This window comes from Delphinus delphis, chromosome 9 (genome assembly GCF_949987515.2).
Source record: "Delphinus delphis chromosome 9, mDelDel1.2, whole genome shotgun sequence".
Lineage (NCBI taxonomy): Eukaryota > Metazoa > Chordata > Mammalia > Artiodactyla > Delphinidae > Delphinus > Delphinus delphis.
The window spans coordinates 100,442,190-100,466,870 of record NC_082691.1 but is presented as its reverse complement, the minus strand read 5'-3'; the positions used below and the strand labels follow the sequence as shown (position 1 = coordinate 100,466,870).

The window sequence follows — 24,681 nt, the reverse complement described above, 5'->3', positions numbered from 1 at the left end:
TGGCAGGTGAGCAGAGGCTGGGGCTGGCCTCCCCAGCCCCACACTGCTGCTACTGCAGCCTGGGGTCAGTGTGTCCAAGGCGGCCTGAGACAGCGAGCGTGAGGCCCGTGGCACTGGGGAGGTGTTATCTCAGCCCCATGCCCAGCTGCCCAGAACCAGATTGGACCTGCCTGCACATGGCGCAATCCCCTCAGAGGCCAGCTGAGGCCAGCTCTCCCTGGAAACAATCCCCTTCCTGTGTGTGTGAGTGAGTGAGTGTGTGTGTGTGTGTGTGTGATGGGGGGTCCGTGTGTCCCTGATAGTACACTCTCAAGCCCTACCACCAATTAACGTGGACAGGGGCAAGCCACACTCTCTTTCTGGGACTCAATTTCCTTACCAGTAAAAACCTCAGGGGCCCCCCGGGGAATCACAGGTGGGACAGGGGCTCCACGAATACTTTGAAATTGTGTGTGTGCATGTTTTTCTGATGACAGTTCCATAACTTTTATTAGATTCTCAAGGGGGGCCGTGACCCCACAATAGTGTTAAGAGTCACAGGGCCACGGCCTTCCAGCCCTCAAATCCTGAGTGTACAATCCTCTCCCCTGTCCCTTTCCTGCTTCTCCTGCCAAGCACTCCAGAAACGAGGGTCAGTGAGCAGAAGGAATGGGGTTTCCAGGGCGATTGGACTGTTTGCGGACAGGGGGGTGGCATGTGCCCTTCCCTCTGTGCGGTCTGACTCCTTACTGAGGGTGATCATTTGTGGCTGGCGGGGTCCATCTGCTCTCCTAGGGTCCCTGGGATCCAGAACCAGGAAGCCCAGATAGGGGAAGGAGAGCCAGCCTCAGGGAGGAGTGCCTGGGCTAGAAAGTGTGGGGGGCAGGGGGCAGAGGGGCCTGCAGCCAGCTCCCCCAGCCCTTGGGGCAGGGCAACCGGATGGGATAATCTGAGCAGACCATCCGGTTGGAAGAGGGTTGGGCAGCAGCTCGCTCCCCAGGGGAATCCTGGTTACATCCTGGTTACCGGTTACCAGCTCCGAGGACACCCAGGCTGGAATGTGGCCTGAGCCTCAGATCCTGTAACCCTCCAACCCCTAAACCTGACGTGCCTCCAGGCATCCCACACAGTCACCCCACCTGTGGTGGGCAGGGTTGGGGGGGGCTGCCGGGAACCAGAGCCCTGCCAGGCATTCTTCCAGGCCGACCCTTGGTCCTGGGCCAGGAGAAGGCGCAGTGAATCCCTCAGGGAGCTCTCGGAGGGGGTCCTCGGAAAGGTCCAGGGTCAGGCCGTGGACACCCAGCTGTTCCCAGCCTCTCACACATGCACACCTGGACACTCTCCCTCTGGCACCTAACACACACTCGCACTGCAGGTCTTACAAGGACAGACCGAGGTGCCTGTGCCCCATCCTGGCACACAGTGATGTGTTCTGCTCCCAGGGCCGTCCTGCAGCCCGATGACCAGGCCAGACACTGAGCGACTGAAGCAGCCCATACAGAAGGTAGAAGAGCCCTCCACAGCTGATTCCGAGGCACCCTGTGCTCTTCCAGGCACCACCTGTTCCTGTCCCCCTCATCCTAAGCATCAACAAATGCTGATGTGCCCCTACTGCATGCTGTGCTTCTCTGTGCCCTGGTGTCCCCTCCAGGTGATGGGGTGTGGAAGCCAGGGGAGGCTGCTCTTCACACCGAGTCATCCCCACCCCTCCCGGGAAACCCACACGTGGATAGGGGAGAAATACAAGTCACATCCTTCCCTCTAAAGAGGCCAGGAGGGAGGAAGCTAGAACCCAGAGGAGATTGGAGAAAGAGATTAGAGAGGGAGGCCTGGAATAACCAGCCCACATTTTAGATGGAGGAGGACGGGATACGGGGAGCTTTCAGGGGTTGGGGTGTCCAAGTGGCAAAGATGAAGAGAAACATCACAACCAGGGGCAGGGATGTCTGAGGGCTGAGGGCACCCCTCCACACCCGACTGGCAGAGGTTTCCAACCGGGTGGGAGGATCCGCTCCCCACCACGCCCAGGGGACTCTGCCCTCTCGTCAGCAGCGGCTCCCCTGGATGCCGCCCCGGGGAGTCTTCACCCCATCCAACTCCGGCCTCCCCCCCGACGCCTCCTCGCCAGCCCTGCCTTTTCCCAGGTGACCTGGTTCAAAGCCCCCATCCCAATTTCTACTTCGAAGGTCACGTTCTTAGCAGGCACTGGGGCCCAGCCTGGTCTCCTTCGGGCTCTCCTCACCGCCCCCAAGGGACCCGGCTCCCGCGGTGGGTCTAAGATCGGTGGGGGGCGGGGGGGTACGGGTCTGGGTGGAGCCGAGTGGGATCAGGGTGGAGAGCGGGGGCAGGGCCGCAGTTTCCCAGACCGACCCCACCGACCGACAGTCGGGGACTCGATCCCGCCGCGGGAGCGCGGCGCAGACACATTCCGCCGGACACTTGCGATTCAAAGACAGCAGCGCAGACACTAGCTCCCTTCCCCTTAACAGGCCCCCTCCTCTTCCCCCCAACTCCACACCGCCCCCCGACGCCCCGCGCTCCACCTTTCCCCTGGCTCCTCCCTCCGCGCCTGCCGGCACCCTCCCTCGCAGCCCGAGTGCCCTTCCTCCTTGCCTCCTCTCCCTCCTCCACCCCCTTCCCCCCGCACTCCTCTCCCCCCACCCCTTCCCCTCCCCCGTCCTTAGCTCCCACTTTCCATCACCTACTGCGGGCCGTCGTTCCTCCAGACCCTCACCTGCACGCCTAACCCGCTGTGCACCCTCTCCACTCCTGGGCACCCTGTCCCCGACCTCCCCCACTGGCTGCCCCGCTGCCCCCTCCCGCCTCCTCGCTCCCCTCCCCCTCCCGGGCGCCGCTTCCCCGCTCCCGCTCCCTCCGCGTCTTTTCCTCTCCCCTCCCCGCGAAGTTTCGGGGCTGTCAGTCTGTCAGTCTCCGGGCAGTCCGCACCCGGACTGCAGGCGGCGGGCGCCATCGCGAGCCGAGCCCGCGGGGGCAGGAGGCCGGGGCGCCGGGGTCCGGGCGGCAGCGGGGAGACCGTGGAGGCGCCCAGGGCGGGCGCTCCGCCGCTTCCCCGCCACACCCGCACTCGCAGCCACCGCCCGTGCGGCGCAGGTGACAGCCCCGGGGGTGCGGGCGCCCGGAGCGCAGCAGGGGTGGGGTGGGGCTGGAGGGGAGCGAGGGCAGAGGAGCGGCGAGGGCCGGAGAAGGGAGGGGTGGGACCGGGGAGGAGGGCCGGCTCGGGGGTCAGGGCTTTGAGGAGAGCGGAGAGGCGGCATCCGGAGGGATGGGCGGGGGCTGGGGAGAGGAGTCCGGGTGGGAGTCAGGTGGGAAAGGGTGGGAGGCCCCCGAGGGCAGGGAGTGGGGCGTCTCCGGAGAGGGGGCAGGGAGTGTGGGAGGGTGCCGAGGGGCACGGGCGGGAGTCGAGGCGCGGGGATCGGGCGTTCGGGAGGGGCGCGAGAAGGGCGCTGACAGGTGAGCCCGGGAGCCGGGAGGGCGTCGGGACGTGTAGTGAGCTCCAGGCGGAGGGGCTCCGGGGGACAGATGGAGGCGGGGAAGGGGGTGGGAGGGGTCTGGGCGACAGGAAACCTTGGGAGGGGTGAGAAGTCAGTGGGGAGCAGAAATGGGGAACGGAGCCCCGGAGAGGGAGGGGAGGGACGCGGAGGTGGGTTGGGAGGCAGGGGCGGGGAGGGGCAGGGCCGGCGAGGCAGTCGGAGGGAGCGCTGAGCCTCGGACCCGAGGCTTGCTGGGGGCCGGGCGACTAGGCGGGAGCTCGGGGGGGCGGACTGGAAGGGGGAGGGGAACAGCAGTTCTGGGGAGTGGGGACCAGGAAGGAAGGGAAGCGAGAGCCCGCTGGGGAGGCAGAGGGGGAAGGGAGACGGGGCCTCGGAGGGGAAGGAGAGCTGCAGGAGGGAAGGATGGAGGGAGGGAGAGGGTGGTGTGGGGAGAGGAGGAGGAGGGCTGGGGAGCGGGGGGGGGGGGAAGGGAACTGAGGTGAAGAGAGGAAAGGAAACCAGAGTGGGGGAGGAGAGGGAGAGGGGAGGGGAAGCCGGGAGGAGGAGGGCGGTGTTGGGGAGGAAGGAAAAGAGGAGGGGGAAAGGAAGGGAGAGGGTTTGCGGCCGGGGAGGGGGAAGGAGCCGGGGGAGAACCGGGAGGGGAGGGAAAGGCAGCCCTGAGCCTGGGGAGGGGGAGGGGAGCTCTGCCGCGGAGGCTGCCCCAGCTGAGGGTCAGGGGGGCGGTGGCTACGGAGGGCAGACCCGAGGGGGCCGAGAGGGGTTGGCAGGCAGGCTGTGGGCAGGGGGAGGAGCCGGAGGGGCGGGGCAGGGGGCGGGGCTGGACAGCCAGCCAGCTTCCGTGGGGAGAGAGGGCGGAAGGCGGAGGGAGCGGGAGAGGGGAGGGTGGAGGGAAGGCTGCCAGAGACTGGGGGGGAGGGGAGTCTGCTGGGGGAGGGGCAGGGGATCCGCTGGAGGAGGAGCCGCGAAGGCGGCTCGAGGGCCGGGTGTCCAAGCCTGGGAAAGCCCCGCGGGGGAGGGGCGATGGTTTGGGGGAGGTGAAGCCAGAGTTATTCCTGCCTCCGGTGAGGACCCTCCTCCGAGAGCCTCCCCACCAGTTGCCCAGTAGTGATACTCACCTCCGCCCCTAGGCCGGCTACTATTTCACCGGCTCCTGCAATGACAGCTGGAGGGCCTAGGAGACGAAGTTCCCCGCTCTCCCCTCCGGTCTCCCACCCTCCACCCTCTCCCCAGAGAATCGATTGACTCCTGACACCCCCAGGCAAGGGCCCTGGGGGGTGGGGAGCGCTGAAGGGCCGGTGCTGGCTCTGAGAGACCTGCAGGTGAGGGTGGCAGGCTGATTTCCAGAGCTGACCTGAGCTTAGCTTGCAGAAACGGCTTCAAGGCCTTCGCCTTGGTCCACCTTCAAAGGTCTCTGCTTTCTGAAATCCACGTTCCCTCATTTCCCTCACCTGTACCTGAGGACATCACCTTTGGAGCTCCTGGAGATAGCTGACGGGGAGAGGTTGGGCAGAGCCAGGACCCAGGTGGAAGCGGAGAAGAATCTGAACAAGGTTGTATTTCTCCTTAGGGTCTGTGGCCGGATCCCCAGGAGGAGTTATCCTGGGTTGCCATGAGAGAGACCTTCGAGGCCCTCAGGTCCCTGGGTGAGCCAGCAGAACTGAAGGAACTTGGATGGGGGGCAGGGGAATAGGAGGATTCAAGAGCATACTACGCCTGCTGCTTCCCTAATTCAGACAGCAGAGCATCCTCAGGAGGTTGCCACCCTGATACCCCGGAGACCCGAGGAGCCTTTCTTTAGGGCAGCATCCTTTTCGGTTTCATCAGGAAGAATGCCTGGTCCATGTTGGAGGTTGTGCTAGTACTCACAGAACAGCAGGATATTTAAATCTATTCTCTCTTCCTTCTGTCGCCTGTCCTTGACGCAGTGCAAGGGGGCTGAGGTCGATACCTGGCCAAGCCACTGCAGGGCCTGGCTGTCCCTTGTCCTAGTTAGAGACCCTTCCTTCCTGAGCACATGGGGAAAACCCATTGGGTGGGCTGGGAAGGGGAAGACCCCCCATCTTTGATCACCTCTTCTGTACTTTGTGCTTTACTTGGACCCATCGTTTTGCCTGTAACAGGACTCTCTGTGGGACAGCCGGAGATGGCCCCCCAAAGTGAGCCTGGGGAAGAGTCCCAGAATGCCCAGGAACAGATGTCCCCTCCCCGGGAAGAGAGAGCGCTGGGCAAATGCTCAGGTAAGTAAGTGGGGACCAGGGAAGGTGGCTCAGGGCAGAGTCTTCCTTCCTTTGTTATCAGGTGTTTATTGAGCACCTACTACGTGCTCCATGCTATTCTAGATATTCAGGATACCTCAGTGACCAAGGAGACAAAGATCCCTACCTTCCAGGAGCTTAATCCTAGTGAGGGCAGAGGGTCAACAGACAACAAATGTAGAAATAAGTGTACTTATAACCCGTGTTAGAAGAGGCTATGTGCTTTGGGGGCGTAAAGCAGGGTGAGGGAGCCTGAGACCACTGCAGGTAGGGGCGGGGCAGGCTGGAGGATTAAATAGTGGGGTGAAAGTAGGCCTCATTGGGAAAGTAAGATTGGAAAGAGGTGAGGGAGGCAGCTAAGCAGATGCGGGGAGAAGATGCCTAAGGCAGGCGTGGACCTGGCTTTCTGACACCCCGATCTCCTCTAATGATTTGCCTTGGAACTGGAGTCCATCTGGTGGCTGGGAGGTCCCCCATCTCCCCTCCTAGGAGCCTCATGTAAGCCTCAGGGCAGGGACCCTTCCTTGCTTCCACTATCTTACACACACATATTCCAGAAACTCCTCACAGCTGTGGCTCTTGCAACCTGCACGGCCTTAGCAGCTGCCCTGCTTGAAGGAGCCTGAGGCTGCCCTGGGGCAGCTGGGAATTCAGCCCCTGCAGGTATGATGTGGGATGCAATCCTGCCGGTGGGGCTGGGACCGGGGTGTCAAAAGCCCCTGCTTCCTAGCGCCAGTGGGGAGCTCTGTCCATCTCTGATGTCTGCGGCATCCTTGAGGTAGCCTGTTCTCTGCCAGGGCGCGAGGCCCCCAGACCAGAGGAAGGTGCCCCCACTGAACAAGCTGAAGCTCCCTGCAGAGGAGGCCGGGCATGTGCACCACGGAAGGCTGAGCCCATGGGCTCCTGCCCAGGTGAGTCTCCCCAGCGCTCCATCCCACCAGGGGGCCAGGCGGAGGGAGCCCCCCCAGGCCCTACCACCCCAAGATGAATCAGGCCCTGGCACCTTTCTGCTGTAGAGCTTCAGCACGCAGAGGGAATTCTACATCCACAGACAACAGGAGTCAGAGAGGCTGGCCACCAAAGAGAAACACACTCTCACCTCAACATCCTCCAGAAGCCTTAACTTCCCAGCCTGTCTCCCCCAAAGTTCATTCCTATTGACAGCTTGAAATATGATTCCCAGGAAGACACATGGCGTTGATCAACCTTTTCATTGTCTCTCCCCAGACACGCTCCTTCCCCCAAATCTCCACTGATCTCGGTGCCTCGCAGATGCTCCGAATCTGTTGTATTTGACGCATCTCCCCCATACGCAAGGCGATCAGACAGTTCGTTCCCTCTCCCCAGTCCTACCCGTCACTTCCTTCCACTACCACCAGCTTTATCCCCTTCTGCCTGAGTGATGTCACTTATGCCACGAGGGCTTATTTCGTGCCCACTAGGTCCAGGCTGTGTTAGGTAGAGCGGGAAGAGGGGGCTCTAGAGTGACACGGTCCTGGGAATCCTTGCTCCACAGTTTTTGCCTGAGCGACCTTGGATAGGCTAGAGGAGCCTCAGCTTGTCCACGAGAAATAAGACTCACTTCTGCACAGGGGTTTTTGTGCAGGTTTGTGAGAGAGCGTATGCAGTGCTTCATCTGCAGTTGGCACTCAGTACATGGTGGCAATCCTCGTTTTCATTAGGCACGTAAAGAAACAGAACACAAGATGCCTGCCCTCCAGAAACTGAAATCTGATACCAATATGAGCCAGAGTAAAGAATGAAAAGAACAAATAACAATAAAGGCACGCCACAAGGAAGTGTAAAAGTGTCAGCACTTAAGTGTTTATATGAGATCCTCGTGCGTTGGATCTGTCAAAGGCTTTGTTGACTTGTGCTGCATATTGAGAGAGGTGTAGACTCCAGCTTGGATGAGGGTGAGGGGAGAGGATGGGAAAACATTCTAGGCTAAGAGACTTCGAACTAGGGAAGTTGACATGTGACTGGGGTTACAGAAGACCAGCTTGCCTGAAGTGAGGGGTTTATGCCTGGGAGTATTAAGAGAGTTGGACTAGGTTGGCGTGAGCCTCAGATGCAGCTAGAACTTACTTTATCCTCTAAATAATAGGGAGCTATGGGTGGTTCTTCAGTAGAAGAGTGGCACAGTGAAAATGAAAGCGACATCACAGTATGATAAATAGCTGTTTGGAACTGATGGATGGATAAAGGAAACCAGGAGTAAATCTAATTGTGATCGTGCACGTGGAATGTAACCAAGGCTCAGGCTATTACAGACGTTTAGAGCCAGACGGTACCTCCGATCAGCCGGTACAAAGGTTCTCAAACAAGAATCACTTTGGGAGCTTGAAAGAAAGAGAACAGATTCACGGGCCCGGCTCCCATAGATGCATTTTGTGAAAGTTGCCCAGGAGATTATGACGTGGCACCAGGTTTAGGAACCATGAACTGGTCCAACCTTTACGCCTAAGCGAGCTAACACACTTAGTTCAAAGAGATTAAGTGACTCAACCGTGGTCACACTGCTGCTGAGTGGCAGAGGAGAACCCAAGGGGACACTCCCGGTCTGGGTCCTGAGCTCCTTCCTCTTGGCCGGGCCATTGCAGTGCCCAAGAGTGGGCAAAGCTCCAGGGGAACCCATCTCCAACCTGCTCCATCAGAGGGCCCTCCCTGCTTCTCCAGCGGTGGTACCATCTATTGGTCCTCCAAGTCCTGTAAACTCAATCCTCTTCTTAAACTGGGATTTCCCACCTGGCCCTAGAAGCAGCAGCGAAGGGCGTATGAGCAGGGGGAGACTTTGAGAAACCACAGGAAGGAACGCAGAGGTACTCAGTGTCCACTGGGGAGGAGTTAGAGAGCAAGGGGGGCGTCAAAGGTGAAGGTCAAGGTTCCAAGTCCAGCCCGCTGGGAGAAGGGGGCTGTAGACCTACTGTTGACATCAGCGGGGTAGATCTGGGAAGGTGGGGGTGTTTGGCGGTAAGCCTGCTGAGCTGTAACCAGTTCGCAGGACACGCAGGGGAGTGGCTCAACTGGGGATGAGAGGTTGAGGTTCCAGAACAGAAGGATCTAGGGGGCCACGTGGACATACGAGCCGGGACAGGAACCTGAGGACTGAACCTTGAGGGGGAGTAAGGGGAGGCTAGTCCAGAGGCAGGGAGGCAGGCAAACCGGGGCGAAAGCGTCCCCGCAGCAGAGCCCGGGAGGAAGACTTTCAGTGATCTTTGGGTTTGGTCATTCCCAGGAATTTCCAGTGGAAAGAGCAGAAGCTAGACTTCAGGGCTCCAGGAAGTGGTGGTCGTATTGGCAGATAAACGGCGCATAAAAAAATGTGGGGCTTAACAGACTCACCTTGTTTTGACCTTTCAGGGGAGGAGTGGATGATTCGGCAGGTGAAGGTGGAGGCGGAAGATCACGAGGCAGGAGAGGAGGTGGAATGGCCCCAGCATCTGTCATTACTCCCCAGCCCCCTTCCCGCACCTGACCTGGGGCCTCTGGCCGCCGCCTATAAGCTGGAGCCGGGGGCCCCAGGGGCACTGGGCGGGCTCGCGCTGGCGGGGTGGGTTCCGACCTCGGAGAAGCCATATGGCTGCGGGGAGTGTGAGCGCCGCTTCCGCGACCAGCTGACCCTGCGGCTGCACCAGAGGCTGCACCGCGGCGAGGGCCCTTGCGCCTGCCCGGACTGCGGCCGCAGCTTCACGCAGCGCGCGCACATGCTGCTGCACCAGCGCAGCCACCGCGGCGAGCGGCCCTTCCCGTGCTCCGAGTGCGGCAAGCGCTTCAGCAAGAAGGCCCACCTGACCCGCCACCTGCGCACGCACACGGGCGAGCGGCCCTTCCCGTGCGCAGAGTGCGGCAAGCGCTTCAGCCAGAAGATACACCTGGGCTCGCACCAGAAGACGCACACGGGCGAGCGGCCCTTCCCCTGCCCCGAGTGCGAGAAGCGCTTTCGCAAGAAGACGCACCTGATCCGCCACCAGCGCATCCACACGGGCGAGAGGCCCTACCAGTGCGCGCAGTGCGCGCGCAGCTTCACGCACAAGCAACACCTGGTGCGGCACCAGAGGGTCCACGAGGCGGCCGGCCGCGCCCCATCCTCCCCCGACGCGTCCGCCTCGCCCACGTCCCCTGCCCCGTCCCCAACTCCGTCCCCTCCCGGGCCCAAGCCTTTCTCCTGCTCCGACTGCGGCCTGAGCTTCGGCTGGAAGAAGAACCTCGCCATGCACCAGCGTCTGCACTGTGACGAGGGGCGCCCTTTCGGGTGCGACGAGTGCACACTGGGCGCCACCGTGGACCCCGCCGCTGCCACCGAGCCCTCGGCCTGCGCGCCCCGAAGCACACCGGCGCCCCCGGGCGCTCCCGCGAGCCAGCGGTCCTTCCTCTGCCCGGACTGCGGGCGCGGCTTCGCCCACGGGCAGCACCTGGCGCGGCACCGGCGGGTGCACACGGGCGAACGGCCCTTCGCCTGCGCGCAGTGTGGCCGCCGCTTCGGCTCCCGGCCCAACCTGGTGGCCCACTCCAGGGCCCACAGCGGCGCCAGGCCCTTCGCCTGCGCGCAGTGCGGCCGCCGCTTCAGCCGCAAGTCGCACCTGGGCCGCCACCAGGCGGTGCACACAGGCAGTCGGCCCCACGCCTGTGCCGTGTGCGCCCGCAGCTTCAGCTCCAAAACCAACCTGGTCCGCCACCAGGCCGTCCACACGGGTTCCCGCCCCTTCTCCTGCCCTCAGTGCGCCAAGAGCTTCAGCCGCAAGACCCACCTGGCGCGACACCAGCGCATCCACGGCGGCGCCGCCCACCCGACCTCCGAATCTGACCTCTTGGCTCCCATCTGGCCCACTCCCACCGAGGTGGTGGCATCCCCGCTCTTTTTCTGAGCCTCTTTCTAGGCCGGACCCTGCCTTTGCCTTCTTTTGTTCCCTGGATCCAGAGACCCATGCCCGACGACATCTCCTGGGCGGAGGAGCACAACGGCCTGGACAGCCTCCGGCCATTTTCCTTCCCTCTCTGTCTTGCTGGGGAGAAGTCTGGATAACCGGCTTTGACATTCTGGGACAAAAACAGTGCTGAGAGTGAATCCTTGCTAAGGAACAGTTAAGGCCTGAGTTCCTGGAAATCTCCCACCCAGAGACCCCATCGGAAAGCAGACATTTCCCGGACCACTCCTGACCAAAGACTGAGTCAGGAACCTCTAGGAGGGAGGGAAAGAATGGTGATCTGTGTACTGAAAGTTTCATTAAAATTACAATCTGAAGGTTCTGGGGCTGTGAAATGAGTTGGGGGGATGGAACTCCAGACTTTTCTCATCCACTCACCCACCTTAATCCACACACAGATATCCCTTCCCTTCCTATCCTGCGTGAGTTAAATTTAGCCAACTGCCGGTAATGGCCTTTATCAAATCAAAATGTGATCCAGCTAATTGCTAAATCACCATCTTGCTCCCTGCCTTTAGCTCAAATTGACAAGGAAGAAACATCAATATACAATTCTCATGCCAGGTGTCAAAGGCTAGAACTGTAGGGAATGCAAAGAGAGGGGACAGTGTGCCCCTGGCCATTCCAATGGGGACGGCGTGCCGCCAAGGGCTCTGGAGCTCCAGGGCTCTGCCTCTGTTTGCAGCTCTCCCAAGGGGATCTCAGAACAGCAGCCCCACCTGCCACTCTGCCTGGCAGCAGGTGGAAGGATGTTAGTGACAGATGAAGGTTGCTTTCGCATCACACTTTCCCATAGGTTCTCTCTTTACCATGGGTGCAGACATTTCTGTAGCTGTGCTTCCCCAGCCTAGACTGGCAGGAGAGCTGGGCTGGCTGGGAGTGACTGGGAGGGGTGGGATGATGGGGGAACGTGTTGGACTTGGAGTCAGAAGTCTTACCTTTGACCCTTCCTCAGCCTCTTGTAGGACTTGCGGCAGAGTCCTCATTTTCCTGGGCCTCTGCTTTCTCATTAAAATAATATTGCTGGGGCTTCCCTGGTGGCGCAGTGGTTGAGAGTCCGCCTGCCGATGCAAGGGACACGGGTTCGTGCCCCGGTCCGGGAAGATCCCACATGCCGCGGAGCGGCTGGGCCCGTGAGCCATGGCTGCTGGGCCTGCGCGTCCGGAGCCTGTGCTCCGCAACGGGAGAGGCCACAACAGTGAGAGGCCCGCGTACCGCAAAAAAAAAAAAAAAAAAAAAAAAGATTGCTGGTGTTGATGAGGGCTGAGGCTTTTTTCCCAATTCTAATGGCACTATCACCAAAAAGAACCCTAGCCCTGCGCTAGGCACTGGGAAACAATAGTAAGCAAGACAGACAGGACCCTGCCCTCACAGAACTTGCAGGAAACGTGAGGAGTGCGGGCTGAGGGCCAGCACAGAGGGCTTTGGGAGTGGCGTCCCAAATTCAGGAAAAGTCAAAGGAGGTTCCCGGGATGAGGACACCTGTAAAGTGAGCCCTGAAGGATGGGAGCAAAGAGCAAGTGGGTAGCCCCTCCTCCTGGTCCTTTTCCTGGGTTCCCACCTCCTTCCTATCCCAATCTTATAAGTCCAACTGGTCTGAATATGCAAGACCTGGGAAATCTTAGGTGGGACCCGTCCCACAGCCATTCTGGTGATGACCATTGTGCTGGGGGAGGCGGAAAAGACGAAGAGCCAGGCGGCCCCTCTGAGTCAGAGCACAGTAGTGAACAGAGCACAGTAGTGAACAGCACAGTAGTGAACAGAGGACAGTGCCTCTTGCCAGCTTCGGGCATCCCCACGGCTTAGCTGGCTCCTTCAAGCACCCACACCAATGAACTGGCACCCAAAGCACACACGTGCTCCATTCCTAAGTTGTTGCCTTTCCACTTTGAGAAGGAGGGGAAATGGTCAGCGAAGGAGCCAGCCTGGTGTGTTTCAAATACAGGTTTCCCCAGCTATCCTAAAGTAGGGTGTCCCTATGAAACCTTCCATAAGCTGAAACATCGTAAAGTGGAGAAGCAATCACTTTTGGACACATCTTGCTAATGGACGCACAGAACAGATAGAGAAGAAGCACAGATGCTCACGGACACAGTTCAAAGCCATGGCGGCTTGATGCTGGCATGCTGAGTGTGGTTCCCAGGAAGGAGCTTTGCAGGGTCTCTCTCACTGCCTGGGGTACGCTGCCTCTATAAGGGCAAACAAATGCTAGATGCTATTTTCACTTTTCATAAAAGCAAAACTCCTCTTCAGATTCCTTGCAGTTAGCGGAAGCAGGTACTAACGTGGGTCTTTCATAAAAGTGAAGTGGCGTAATTCGAACTTTCAAAAAGGAGGAGATCGCTGTAAACCCCACAGCCGGCGCGCCTTGTATCAGAAAATACCCAGATGCTCTAAATGTTCCTATTTTTCTTCTAGGTAACACTATGCTCGGGCAACTAAGTTAGTGATAAAGAGGCTGCTTGGCAGCGATGGAATCAGAGCAGAATGAAGTCGGTAGACTTAGAGCCTTAATCCAGGCTTTAGTGAAGTCTACCTATCACATAATTAGTAAGACAAAGAACTTTCCGAGTGGCCTCCTCCTGTATCTCCTTCCTCTCCATCTGCAGGGTTGGACGAGAACATGCCAGTTAGAGTGACCTGCCGGACATCTCTGCGAATCTTGAGTCAGAAAGATTCCAGATGTTCCCCCTGCTCGGCCGGCTAGCTCAGAAGGCAGGGAGACAGGCATTGCAATCCTCCACCCAGAAGGACGGGTGAACTTTGGAGTCCAACCAGCCTTGCGTAAACGTTGTAGCGAATTGAACAGAAGATCTTGTCGTTGTGGCATCTACAGTCCAGATATAAGACAAGCAGCTGGTTGCTTTGGGGCCCAGAGCGCTGGGTGCTCTGGGACACTCCGAAGAAGAAAAAGCCAAGATCCCTGACTCACAAACCTAAACCTTAGAAGGGAGACAGGCTTGAGTTTCATAAAACACCTGGACCATCGTATGTGGTGGTCTGGGCCCAGGTGTTCTATTCTATTCTTCAAGATATAGGTATTGGAGGAGTTCAGAGAAGGGGGAGGGCCTGGGCTGGAACAGTCAGGGATGGCTTTGCCAGGAGGAGAGTCCTGGTGAGTCCGGAAGGCGGCTACAACTGGAAGAGACCGAGAGGAGGTGGGAGGAACCAGGAGGAACTGGGAACCCTTAAGTGCTAAACCTTATGTTGAGGCGCCGGGCTGCAGGGGATCAGGTATTTGCACACAGTTTGAGATGAGAACAGGTCACCCAGCTCAGGGCCAGTGCAGAGAGAACTCACATCTCCAGGGCGCCCTGTTCCAGGTCCTCTGCCAGTGAGGCATCGAACATTCAGGACTCCCTTCTCCCATAGCCCTTCACCGAGCTGGTCCCAGCACAACACCTCCCTGTGTCAGCCACCCCGGAAGAAACTATCGAGGGATGAGGGACAGGGTAGGCAGTATGAAAAGGGGTTGTTGTGATTACCGCTAATCGTAATGGTAGCTAATATTTACCTAATACTTGCTATGTGCCGGGGCCCGACCTGAGTTCTTTACATATATATTAACATAGCCAAAACTCACAATACCTACCATTATTATCCCCATTTTATAGATGTGGAAACTGAGCACAGAGCAATTAGGCCATTTGAACAAGGTCATTCCTTCCTTCCTTCATTCATTGAACAAACATGTATACAGTACCTGCTTGTGTGTCTGACACTGTTCGATGCTGGGAATAGTAATAGTAGTTATAAACTAAAATGTGTCCAATACTCTGTGCTAAGTACACTACAAATTAAGGGCTTTACAAGTGTTGCTCTGTTTTTCTTTCCGCCACCTTATGAGTGGGCATCGTTGTCCTTGGTCAAGTTTTTCTGATGAGGTAAAAGAAGCTCAGAGAGTCTAAGTTACTTGCACAAGTCACACAGCATATGTGATGAAAGCAACCCAGTGGTCTGACCCTAGAGCCTGTACTTTAAAAAAGCACATTTTACGTTCCCACCAACAGTGCAGAAGGGTTCCATTTTTCCTCGCCAACCCTGGTTGTTTTCTGTTCTTTTGATAGTAGCCATTCTAACAGGTGTGCGGTGATCTCTCTTTGTGGTTTTTTTTTTTTTTGCAGTACGCGGGCCTCTCACCACTATGGCCTCTCCCGTTGCGGAACACAGGCTCTGGATGCGCAGGCTCAGCGGCCATGGCTCACGGGGCCCAGCCGCTCGCGGCATGTGGGATCTTCCCAGACCAGGGCACGAACCCGTGTCTCCTGCATCGGCAGGCGGACACTCAACCACTGCACCACCAGGGAAGCCCTCTTTGTGGTTTTGACTTGCGTTTCCCTAGAGCCTGTAGAGTTAAACATCAAGCTCGGTGTCTTTGCAGAGAGGACCCTTAACGTTCCTGGTCCTCAGGGGCTCAGTGGATGGATCTAGTGATCAGTGTGGAAGGGAAGCATGCGAAGGGCCATGGGATGAGGGGTGCACAGCAATGAAGTGCACGTGGAGGGTCGGGAGGGGTCTCTGGAAGGTGGGGTGACTTGCTGAGATCTCACCTCCTTGGACTGGGCTCTCGGCCAGCCGGGTACTGTGGTCACATTCACTCACCGTATTAAGGAGTGTCTGTATCCAGGGAGAGGGAAAGGGGTTCCTGCCCCTGGGCCCAAGGCAGCAAACCACACTTCCAGGGGGCAGACCCCTGAGAAAAAGCAGGAAGCAACTGAAAGCAAGCTCGTGTATTGGTTGCAGAATGTTCCCTTTCCAGAAGTGATGGTGAATTATGGGGTCACCCTGAGGCGGGGATATGGGAGTCGGTAGGGAAGGGTGGCTGTCGGCTGTAACTGGCTTGTAACTGGGACAACAGCCTGTATCACAGGCTTGAGTGACACCGCCCAGCGCAGCCCGTCTCTGGGCCCCAGTATCTGCGAATCGCCTGGCTGTTGCCTGCCTGTCTTCCCTGCCCCGCAGGCCTCTCCCCTGCACACACAAGGGGTGCGGCGGGGTAGGGGGCTGAACAGCCCGGGTCTGTGCTGCGGGACTCCTTCACCAAAGGCGCTGTGTTTGTTTCCTAGGGGCCCTGGAACAAAGCACCACACAAGGAGGATGGAAAGCAGCAGACATTTATCCTCTCAGTTCTGGAGGCCAGAAGTCCAAAATCAAGGTGTGGGCGGGGCCACGTTCCCTCCGAAGGTTCTGGGGTGGGTCTGTTCCAGGCCTCCCTCCCAGCTTCTGGGGTTGCTGGCAACGCTTGCGATTCTTGACTTGTAGCCTCGTCCGTCCAACCACTGCCTCCTGTGCTCACATGGCCTTTCCTGTGTGTGTGTGTCTGTCTCTGTGTCTCTTGTCTTCTTTTCTTTTTTTTTTTTTAGATGTTGGGGGTAGGAGTTTATTATTTATTTATTTATTTATTTTTGCTGTGTTGGGTCTTCGTTTCTGTGCGAGGGCTTTCTCTAGTTGTGGCAAGTGGGGGCCACTCTTCATCGTGGTGCGCGGGCCTCTCACTATCGCGGTCTCTCTTGTTGCAGAGCACAGGCTCCGGACGCGCAGGCTCAGCGGCCATGGCTCACGGGCCCAGCCGCTCCGCGGCATGTGGGATCCTCCCGGACCGGGGCACGGACCCGTGTCCCCTGCATTAGCAGGCAGATTCTCAACCACTGTGCCACCAGGGAAGCCCCTCTTCTCTTCTTAGAAGGACCCAGTCATAGTGGACTAGAGCCGCCCCAGTGACCTCATCTGAACTTGACTGCATCTGTAGGGACCCAATTTCCAGATAAGGTCACAGTCCCAGGTCCCAGGGTGAGGACTTCAGCCTGTCTCTTTAGGGGACACGTTTCAACCCATCGCAGGGAACTTCACAGAGATACTGTGTCAACCCTGGAGGAGGACAGACTGAAATGCAGGCTCCCGGTGCTGGGAGGGGATGGCTGGCTCCACCCCGGAGGGAAGGGGGCTCGCGCGGCACAGCTCTGATCAGACTCGACTTGTGTTCCCCAGAGCTCTTGCCTTCCACGTGACAGGCTGGGAAACTAGCTCTGGAGAAACATCAGAGTGTTCAAAAAAGCCCAGCGATAGTAACAGAAATGTCTCTTCGTGTTCCTTTCTTCTACAGTAATGTTTTAAATTGATATTTTCTTACTTCTAAAACAGTAAAGTAGCTTTGACATGACTGTAAACAAAGAAAGAGCACAGTTGACTTTTAGGAGACTGTAGGAGCAGCTGAGGACTGAGCTGTCTTCATTCAAACGTGACTGTTTTGTTTAGTGTCTCTGAAAACTGTGTGTGTGTGTGCGTGTGTGTGTGCGCGTGTGTGTGTGTTTGCACGCGCGCATGCACGTGCCTATTCTAGGGTTTATTTGTGGGGAGACCTAAGATGGAGGAACGGCATGGGGCTGAGTGTGCCTTGAGGGGTAAGTGGGTTTGAAGGGCAGGGGGTGCAGTTCAGAGAAATGGGCTGCGCTGGGGTGGGGGTGGGGCTTTTGCACAGCATCTGGAGGGAGAGAGGATGGGCACACTGAAGCGGGATGAATTGGTCTGCAATATGAACATTTTTTCTGCCCCAGGAGACTCAAAAACCCTCCTCGGAGTTGTGGTGGGACCTGGCATAGTGTGGTCACAGCACGGCAGATGCCCTTCGGGAGGAAAGTAATTCCGAGGACCTGGTGGAGAGCTTCACCCCACCTTAGGGTGGGAGAAACAAACTACTCTACCTTATTGGTATCTTGTTAACCAGAGACAAGTCTGTATTTCACAATCAGGGGTGACTACTCTGTGGCAGATGGGTGACATCCTATCCTTTCCTGGGAGCAGTAATTTGGGGAAAGGCTGCAGAGCGCTGTGCTGTGGCCTCAGGTGGTAGAGAAGCTGGGGGTCCTCACGACAGGGCATTGCCGGAAACACTTCCCCAACTACCTGACAGAGAACAGAGCCCCGGGCTAGGAGGAGGTCAGCCTCATGGCAGGGACGCTCTTGGTCAATACCAGGACCTGGATTTACACCATAGGCTTATGTAACATCATTACATAAGGTCATTAGGGGCATTTCAAGCGGATTCTGCTTTAGGCTCTCCAGATGCCAGACCTGGGCTCCCCTATGGCCCGGCCAGGCAGCTCCTTTCCCTCACTGAGTTGCTCCGCTCAAGGTTTCCCTGGACGGCTTTCAGGGCCCCTGAGACTCGGCCCTGTGGCCCAGCTTCCCCCCAGAAGGGCTGTGTTTTTGTGGATGAGGCAAACTCTCTCCGAGTAGCTGGTCCTCGGATCGTCTCCTCCGGGACGCAAGCCTGGGCATCCGCGGCGCGCTTGTGCTCCCCACGCTGACTGGTCCTCGCTGCGCGGCTGCCCAAGCCCAGGCTTGCCGACCACCTGGACTACTGTTACCTCCTCCCATCGTCTGGCCTCCAGCTCCTCCCACTTTCCAATGTATCCTCCAGCTGGTAGGGGGGGTCTTGCTTTTAGCTTGTTATGCCCCAGCCTAAAACTTTCATTCATTTCCTACAGTTTAAGCGCACCTTCTTCACGAGGCGTATCGGAATTCACAGCAGCTGGTGCATTGCCTTAGGTCAGCTGTGGATGCGTCCGTCTTCCTCTGTGGGTTGCGAGCTTCCCTGGCATCCAGCCTGGCTCCCGTCCCCCAGCCAGCACTCAATAAATATTTGGGGTCTTAATTCAAAGCCCTCTACAGTTGGCCCCAACAAACCTTTTTTAACTTATTTTCCACACCTCCTGGGTAAAAACCCTCCCCAACCTCAACTGATCTTGTGTTCTTTCGCCCTCATCTTGCCGAGTCTGTCCCACCTCCCCTCTTTGCCTCCCTTGGTTTCCCCATCATGAGCCCACCCAGCTCAACTTCCCTTTTATTTATTTATCTTTTAAAAAGGTATTTATTTACTTATTTATATGTACAGCAGAAATGAACACAACATTGTAAATCAACTATACTTCAATTTTATTTTATTTTTTATTTTTATTGGAGTATAGTTGATTTACAATGTTGTGTTACCTTTTGCTGTACAGCAAAGTGAATGAGTTTTACACATGTGTATATCCAATCTTTTAGATTCTTTTCCCATGTAGGTTCCACTTCCCTTTTAAATCCTACCTCTTCTTCAAGCCCAGATGGAGACCCCCTCCTCGGGTGGGGTGGTGGTCTTTCCCGAGGGCCCGGCCTCAGGGATCTCCTCCTTTAGGTGCTCAAGGCCGCATCTGATGCTATCTGCAGCATTGTGTTTCCAAATACCTAAAACTTACTGAGCGCTTAGCGTGACCTGAAATTGAGGTTTAGAACAGTTGAGCTCTCAGGGATGTGAGGGCCTCGTCTCCCCAGGCAGACTGGGGGCAGCTCCAGGTCCGGCGTCTTGTTTACCGTGTGGACTCTTAGGACCCAGTTCCCTGGGTGCTAGTTGAACTGTGTAGCTGGAAGAGGAGCCCACCCATCTCTCCCCTCCTGAGAGCCGTGGCGCCTAGAATCCAGCTTTTCAGAGTCATAGCTTCGGGCTAAGTCACGGTAATGGCCGAAGCATAAATCCTGGAGAGAATAAAATTCAGCGATCTATCCCTCCCCTCCCCCCACCCCCATTCCCGCCCCCCCCCCCCCCCCCCCCCCCCCCGGCCAGAATGCTTACGGCCGAATGGACTGCTCAGGTGCAACTCTCAGAGTTAGATGTCAGGTATATCTCACATACTTTACGTCTCCCCTGTTTTAACAGCCAGATGTAACATATGGTCTTTATTTGTGTTTCCTCCAGATACACCTATACCTACGTTACCAGATGAGAAGACAAACACACAGACCCAGAAGAGGCAAGAGCCTCACTTGGGGGAGCGGACGCGAAGGGAAAGCAAGAACATTGGTGTTGGAGGGGCCTGGGAATTTCCTAGACCGGCGGTCCCTAAACTTCTGTGGACCACCAAGCAGGTTGGTAAGACGTTTGAAACGCTCCCCAGAAAAACGTGCAGAGAAACGACAGTTTGCGTATAATTTCAGAGGGCACGTGGACCGCTCCATCCCGACTCCAAGCCCACCCGTGGCCTTCAGAGTCTCTGAAGCTCTGAAATTTTAACCCCTCATCCTGCACATGAAAGAACAGAGGCCTGGAAAGGGAGAGAGGCCCCCAGCCCGGGACTGAGGGTGGGAGAGAAGGGAAGACAGAATCCTCGGTCTGGCCAGGGCAGGCCCTGCTGACACGCTCTCCGTGTGATCTTCTGCCTAGGCTGCCCCGGCCACAGGAGGAGCCTAAAGGCAATTTGGAAACTGCGATGGGGCCGGAGGAAACACCCGGGCTCTGCAACCCCCTTCCTGTTCAGCAGGCTTGGGAGGGTCGGGTAGTCAAACCCACAGCTAAGTGAGCTGAAGGGCTCGGACCAGATCAAGAATCATAATTAGCCAAAGGACCCACACACCTTCACCTCTGGGCCCAGACGGAAGCCCCCCAGCCTGGCTGGGCCTGGGGGCTGGAGTTCACCCCCGGGAGGGCCTAGCTGGGCGGGAACCAGGAAGCCCAGTGCCTCCCTGCCCATGGCGTACCCCCTCCCCGTGAACAGTCTGACCGGGGCTTTTCATTTCGCAGCTGCAGCTGCCTGCACACCCCTGCCTCATCTGGCTTTGTTGTGCTTTGTTTCAGGAAGGAAACAAAGCAGCCGTCCTCACCCCTCACCCCCACTTCTATTCCCAGTCAAGGTCACAGGCTCTTCCTCTCCTCCTGGGGCCAGTGCTAGCCACCACCCGTCAGGGTTTAGAGAGCAATCTTCCGAACTTTCAACGGCTCTGTGAAAGTGGTTGTTTGGGGAACCATTGCTGAGCGGGACAGGGGAGATGCCCCAAAACTCGAACTGACTATCTGAAGTCAAGTAGGTACTTGAGAATTCCTGGGAAAAATCGAGGACCTATCCAGTGTCACCGTGGGGACTGCCTTTTGCAGATGTAACTGGTTCATTAAATGAGCTGCACTGCGTGGCTGGCAAGCAAGAAGCGACTTTATTTTTTCTTCCATCGTCCCATTCAAACCCATCCTGTCAGACCCGCCTTCTCCACTGGACCAGGTTCCACTCCTGCGCGACCTTCACCTGGATACTGAAAACAAGCACCGCTCACGTGCTCACAGTTCTGCGGGTTAGCAACTTGGGCGCGGCCCCGAGAAGAGGTTTTGGGCCGCCCCACCTGGGGTCCTTCATGCCACTGCCGTCTTGTGGCTTTGGGGCTCAACAGGGCCTGGACGGTCCCAGCTGGCCCCGTTCGCAAGTCTGGTGGTTGGTGCCGGCTGTCGGCCTGGCCCCTCCTCTCCTACTCCAGCTTTCCTGATGCTTTATTCACGTGGCCTGTGAAAGCGGCCTCTCCTCAGCCTCTGCATCTCCAAGTTCCCACTGTCACCGTCAGTCAAATGACCGACCGACTTTCTCAGTTCCAAATTCCCAGAGGAGAACATTGGACGGTCTAAGCTCAAGGTAAGTTTAGCCAGGTTTGGTCAGCCGTGACCAGGAGGCTGAGGTCACCTGGTTGTAGTACGAGTGCTGTGTTCTGCCCTGTTTATGGCAGAGATGGAAATTCCCAGGGAGAGGGGTGGCCGTGAGCCCCCAGGCTGGACAGACAAGCCCAAGAGGCGTCTGCCGCGGGGGCACTGCGACCAGATGCAGCCCCGTGCCAACTCTTATACTGACAGTTCCTCCAGGACCATCAGCCTGGTCAACTCTGAAATCGTTGGCGGTTACTTAGAAAGCTGCTTCGGCAGAGTGGTGGGGCGGAAAGTATGTTGAGAGGGTGCGAAGGTAAGGCGGAGGGGGGGGAAGTGGAGGCCAGATAGATGTGCAGGCTGCTCGGGATAGACGTCTGGTTCTTCTTCATCCGGCACAGCTGTCCTTCTGGGAAAAGCTTCCCCCTTATTCTTCCTGCTTCACCGACGTGGCCGGGTGAGGCTGCCACGTGCTCGCAAGGTCCTGCCCTCCCTACTTGCCAGTTGTCCAGGTGAGAACCCAACAGCGGCTGGGCCAGCTGGGGCCCTTTGCAGGGCACTGAGCTTTGCATCAGAGACTGTGTGAGTCAGACCCTCCCGGGGAGCAAAGGCCGTACTTGTCAAAGTCGGAATCTTTTGTAGGCCGTATTTCTTATCATGCGGACGAGGCTAGTCTTCCGGGAAGGCGAATGGAGCTGACCACAGAGAAAAGCAGGGGTGAGAGATGGAGAGAGTCTTGGCATCAGATGAACCATAGATTCTTGACATTCCCGAGGCCAAATGGCATTCCTGGCTTTCAGAGGCAGCCACGGAGATGCGCCGCTTGGGTTTCCCTTCCGAACCAACTCCATTCCGCTGTGGGTGAGTGGAGCATGGTCGGCCTGCAGAGTCCACCTCAGCTTGTGAGCCGAGACCAAGCCCTCCCCAGGAAGTCCCTAGCCAACCCGGAGTGCGGCTGGGAACTCAGGCCTGGCTATCCCTGCCCACCGTGGATCTCTGCTCCGCAGCGCCCTGTGGGTCAGCCGAGACTCTGCCTCGCGGTTTGAAGTCCCACCTGCACGATTCTGCTTCCTCCCAACTTTCCTTTCTGACGTGTCAGATCCACATTGTGCCTAAGACTGTTTTCTCCCTTTTTTAATCTTTCACAGGAATTACCTCCCAATATATCTCTTACCCCCTCCCTCTACCTGCCTCCAGAAGGACCCATCTGACACCCTTTCCCGGGAATTCAATGAGTCAATACATTTCCCTTTACATCTTGGTTAGCTGAGTTGGGCTTCCGACCTTGCAATCACAAGATTCCTGACATTCTACCCTTGACTTACACAAACAGTATTAAAAACATGACGTAGGTCCTCCAGCCCCTTGCCCAGAGCGCCTTCCCTTCCTGGAATCCCTTATTCTTCTCCCACCACCAGAGGACCCAGCTGACCTGGTTTCCCGTTGAAAGAATGGCTCTCCTGGCCCCTGGCTTTTCCCCACAGGCTGAAGGAGGCTGGAGCCCAGCGCCCCCTCCATCAGCGGTGGGAGCCGGAACTGTGGTCCAGAGTCCATTCTTGTGGTGTTCAGCGGAAGAGAAAAGCCCAGATCCGTGAAAACATCCACTCCTTCTTTGCTTAACCACTGATTCTCAGAAGATGGAGACTAGCCCCTCCCCATTCCTCCAGGTGAATCAGCAGTGGAAGGGCCTAAGACCCCTGCTCAAAGGGAGCCCAGTTCAGTGCAGGCCTCCAAGGGGCTGTCAGAGTCTGACACTTGCAAGTTTCCAGCTGGGGTCAAGGTTATTAACAACTCACCTTGCCCGACATCCAGGTGGTAACCATCCCCGGTGACGCCACTATGCCGAGCATCGTTGCATTCCTGACCGCTAAAGGAAAAGAAGGTGGGAGCAGTGGCCCTTCAAGGTCGTCTTCATCAGCCTGTTTTCCAGAACCATCCTCCAGACCAAACCAGCCATGACGCCACAGGGGCAGAAGTGATAACTGAGGCCCCGGGGCCAACGCCTGCCGCTAGGGATGCAACTCTTCCTGGACCACCTGGAGCCATTTCCAGGCAAACGTGGGAGACCCGTGCTGGTGAGGCAGCCTTCCCTCTAGACTTGGAAAGGTGAGTTCTGATGGACTGGGCTCCAGCAGCATCGAGCAAGAAACGGAAGAGGAGGAACACGTTCCCTGGAGTGGGGCCCGTGAAGGAAGAGGAAGCCCCTGGCAGGAGCGTGACAAGAGGACTCTGCACTCTTACGTGGATGGGATTCAATGTACCTCCAGTACGACTGGGAAGAGAGGACCCCGGGGGGAACTTGTCTGGCACCAGTGCGGCCCTTTCGCTCACACGGCGGAGCAGGTGACTCACTGTTCTAAGCGTCCATTTCCCCTCGGCACGATGAGGATGAAGTGACACTTCACTGGACGAAATGAACTAGTGTAGAATAATGACATGATGGAGCACAGGGCCTGGCGAATTCTGGGTCTAAAATTAGCTCACGTTACTGAAAGACACATTGAATCTTATTGCATAAAACTCACCCAGGGAAGGACTATTTTCTGATCTTTCCAACCGCGGTTCTTACAGAGCGTCACGGCTGTAAGCGGCACATAGTAAGTGCTCAGCGAGTGGTAACCAGCGTTGCTCTTCTTTTTCCCCGTCGGAGACAGGAGCTTTTATTGATGCTGATGGGGGTAGGAAGGGCCCCCGGGAGCCCGGAGGGGGGTGGGAGGGCCGAGTCAGTCAGCAGATGCCCAAGGCCTGAGCAAGTGGGAGTGGCTTAGGGCACATTCATCTTCTTAGGATTCTGCGGCTCCTTCTTTGGGGAAGGGAGAGAGCATCTTGAGGGGGAGCAATTCGCAGACCAGCAAGGGGAGGTTAGGGATGGCTGAGAGCTCCTAAGCTGAGAGAAGGCACCGCAATAGGCACCTTCTGTGTGGAAAGCCGGATTAACTGGTCAGTAGGGGAAAGGGAGCGGGGCACTGGGTTGGTGATGGAAAAGAGCTGGGGCGAGTGACAAGTAAATGCTGCCGACGAAGGTCAGGCCAGCGCCAAAGACACATTCCTAGAGAACACAGGGTCTGAATTAGAATGTGGGCTCAGCGAGGAATCATTATATTTCAACAGCAACACACAAAGACAAGGCCACCAAGTAAATCGCGTTACAGCTGAATCCTTTTATGGACTCTTGGAGACTTTGGTAAAATGTCATTGGGATTATGCGTTTTTCCCCAGACTTGTGTAACGTTGTTTCAGACCTTAAAATCCCTTCAAGTGGGTGTCAGAATTCCGTCTGAAAGTGTGCCTCAAACATACAAAAGCCGAGAGCCCTGGCATAGCAGGTGAGACGTGCTGGCTGGAAACCCGGCGGAGGTAGGTTTTTATTCGGAATCCCCCACTTTTACTCGCTGTGTGACTGCAGGCAAGCCTTTCACTCTCCCTGAGCCTCAGTCCCCTCCTCAGCGCGGGGTGATTGGAGGATTAAATTAGGTAAAGTTTGTTGTGGTGACGGGCACATCTACTAGCACTTAATAACGTGAGCTATTGTGGGGTATTTTTATTTTCTTCTTTACACCTTTTTTTTTTTT

At 57.1% G+C, this 24,681-nt stretch overlaps 1 protein-coding gene across 5 annotated transcripts; it reads left to right on the top strand.

The window, feature by feature from the left end:
* Nucleotides 1-2,756: 2,756 nt before the first annotated feature.
* ZNF467 (zinc finger protein 467) lies at nucleotides 2,757-10,989 on the top strand. Of its 5 annotated transcripts, none has more exons than XM_060021076.1 (5): nucleotides 2,757-3,090; nucleotides 5,059-5,134; nucleotides 5,612-5,728; nucleotides 6,544-6,657; nucleotides 9,110-10,989. In XM_060021076.1, exons 2-5 carry the CDS (start codon nucleotides 5,101-5,103, stop codon nucleotides 10,612-10,614), a joined length of 1,770 nt encoding a protein of 589 aa, XP_059877059.1. In that variant the 5' UTR covers nucleotides 2,757-3,090; nucleotides 5,059-5,100; the 3' UTR covers nucleotides 10,615-10,989. The 5 variants fall into 5 exon arrangements, with proteins under 5 accessions (XP_059877059.1, XP_059877058.1, XP_059877060.1 ...); XM_060021075.1 differs by lacking the exon at nucleotides 2,757-3,090 and adding an exon at nucleotides 4,538-4,552; XM_060021077.1 differs by lacking the exon at nucleotides 2,757-3,090 and adding an exon at nucleotides 4,569-4,810.
* Nucleotides 10,990-24,681: the final 13,692 nt, after the last annotated feature.